Source organism: Apaloderma vittatum, unplaced genomic scaffold, assembly GCF_000703405.1.
Source record: "Apaloderma vittatum isolate BGI_N311 unplaced genomic scaffold, ASM70340v1 Scaffold42454, whole genome shotgun sequence".
Classification (NCBI taxonomy): domain Eukaryota; kingdom Metazoa; phylum Chordata; class Aves; order Trogoniformes; family Trogonidae; genus Apaloderma; species Apaloderma vittatum.
This window is the reverse complement of record NW_009712895.1, coordinates 1-2392: the sequence shown is the minus strand read 5'-3', so window position 1 is coordinate 2392 and position 2392 is coordinate 1. Positions and strand designations below refer to the sequence as shown.

The 2392-nt window shown below is 58.1% G+C and overlaps 1 protein-coding gene across 1 annotated transcript; it reads right to left on the bottom strand.

Annotated features, from left to right (window-relative positions):
- Positions 1 to 6: 6 nt before the first annotated feature.
- Positions 7 to 1885, bottom strand: ARHGEF17 (Rho guanine nucleotide exchange factor (GEF) 17; the record flags this gene model as incomplete). The annotated part of the gene is made up of 6 exons (XM_009868135.1): positions 7 to 116; positions 248 to 321; positions 434 to 647; positions 1301 to 1419; positions 1553 to 1638; positions 1776 to 1885. Coding segments are annotated over 6 exons (713 nt in total), but the record flags the coding sequence as incomplete, so codon positions are not given.
- Positions 1886 to 2392: the final 507 nt, after the last annotated feature.

The following is a 2392-nucleotide window of genomic DNA, read 5'->3' as shown; positions in this document are numbered from 1 at the left end:
GTGGGCTCCTTACGGATGCTGAGCAAACAAACCTGCCCCACGTAACCGTCGCTGTTGCAAACCCAAACCTCGTGGGAGCTTTCCGGACTGCCGTGGCTTGGAGAAGCACAAGAAAACTACGAAGGAGCAAAAGATGGGATGAGTTGGGTCATCTGAGACGCGGGAAGTCTCTGGATCTGGCGGTGAGCCAGCCAAAACGGAGGGGAACGTGGTTCCTGGGAGATGCTTGAACCCAACTGCCAAGTACCTGCATCCCGCTGCGTGTCTTCATGATGGGGATGGCCTTGAGGAACTCCGGGTCCAGGCAGTTCTTGCTGGAAGCTGGGAAAATTAAATTGGAGGATGAAGGAGTGGTGGAAGAAAAGGGTCTACCAAAGAGAAGGTGTGATGCCAAGCCTATGACCATGTCCACCTCCCCAGTCCCTGGTGTTACCCAGCTTTTTCTTGGCGTCCTCAAAGGCTTGCTCAAATCCGAGCCGGGCATCGGGGTTGGGGAACTCAAAGATGAAGGACTCGGTGCCGTCGGCTTTGGTAGTGCTGAGCTCCACCTTATTTGGGGGGAAGGCCATGCTGAAGGACAGGGATTGCTTCTCCGCCAGCTCCCGGTGGATGGCAGCCGTCAGGTCCTTGATCACATCGTCCAGGTTCTGGGGATGGGGACAATGCTTCAGCTCTCAGGGATGGGCCACCACCAGCTACGAGCCTGATGATGCCCCTGTCCATCCTCTAGCGTCTTTCAGAGGCTGCCCCAACCCCACTGTGGCTTTAGTGCTGGTGGCATCTGTGCCCTTTGAGGCCACTCATGGTCATTAGTCCTTCCACAGCTCTCCTTCCCACCAAGGACATCCCAGTCGGTCTCCTGGGGAAGGTCTCTGTCTGGGAGACAGTACCAGGGCCACCATGTGAGACCAACCTCATGCACCCCAAGCATCCTTCAGAAGCTGCCCCAACCCTCCTTGTGGCTTTAGGGCTGGTGGCATTTGAGTCCTTTGAGGACATTCATGACCATCAGCCCTTCCACGGGTTCTCCCTCCTGCTGAGGACATCTCAGTTGCTCCTACGGGGAAGTTGTCCAGCCAGGGGACAGCACCAGGGCCACCACATCATGCTGCTCCCATTCATCCTTTAGAGGCTGCCCCAACCCCATAGTGGCTTTGGGCTTGGTAGCTTTGGGGACCTTTGAGGACACTCATGGCCACCAGCCCTTCCACACGTTCTCTCTCCTGCTGAGGACATCCCAGTCGGTCCTACCGGGAACGTATCTGGCCAGGGGAGAGCACCAGGGCCGTCATCCTCATACCTGGTGGGGGAAGCTGAGGGTCTCTGACAGCTTAGTGACTTGCCCCAACGTGCTGAGGTCTTCATCCAGGCGGCAGATGCTCTTCTGGATGCTCTCCCGATTGGTGGCTTGAGAGGCACCTGTGTGGGGACACACCCGTGGCGTTAACTCCTTCCTCCCTGGCACTGTGCAGGGGGAACCTTCTCCTCACCATCCAGGGGTGAGTAATGCCTTTTGGGGTGGGGTGGGACACTCCAGCAGGCAGTGACGGACCTTTGACGATGTCCACATCCTCCAGTGGCAGCTTCCAGAGCAGTTTGTACTTGCTGGCCGTGTCGATCACGCTGGCTGCCGTGTACCTGGGAGGTTGGGGTGGGGGGAGATGGCTGAGCTGCACCCATGTCCCCCACAACCTAAAGCCAACTCGGCCACCAAGGACAGCCCTAACGCCATGGGCTGATCCCGTTGGGTGACCCCAAGCCTTGGTGGTACTCACAGGCTCATGGAGCTGCGGCGGAGGGAGCCTGATTTGCGCTTCAACGTGGTGCACACCAGCAGGTCCGTGAAGAGGAAGAAGGAGCGGTCCTTCTTCCCACCCACTGCCTTCTGTGGAGTGGTGGGAGACACCAAGGGGTTAATATCTGGCCCCTGCTCCCACTGCCAGCTCTGGCAGTGGTCCCTGCCTCAGTTTCCCCAAGTGTGGCCTTGGCATAGGGAGGCTATGGGGTTGGACAGGTCCCACACTGCCATCTGCATGGGGACTGACCATGTCCCCATGATGGGGAAAGGGGACATGGGTGCAACGGCTGTGTGGGCAAAGTGCACAGGGTCCCACTTATGGGGAAGCACCTGGGCTATGGGAACACCAGGCACAGGTTCACCAGGAACTCCGTGGTCTGCACCTCCAGCCTCGCTATCCACCTCTGGCCCGGGGTGGCTGTTAGTTCCCCCTGCCTCCTGCCTGCTCCCAGACCCATCTTTTCTTCCCACACACCAGGGGAATTTTATATTGTCCCCATCGATCTGTCCACCCTTCCATCCATCCCTTCATCCATCCTTCCACCCGCCTTCCATTTGTCTATTCTTTCCATCCATCCATCCATCCATCCATCC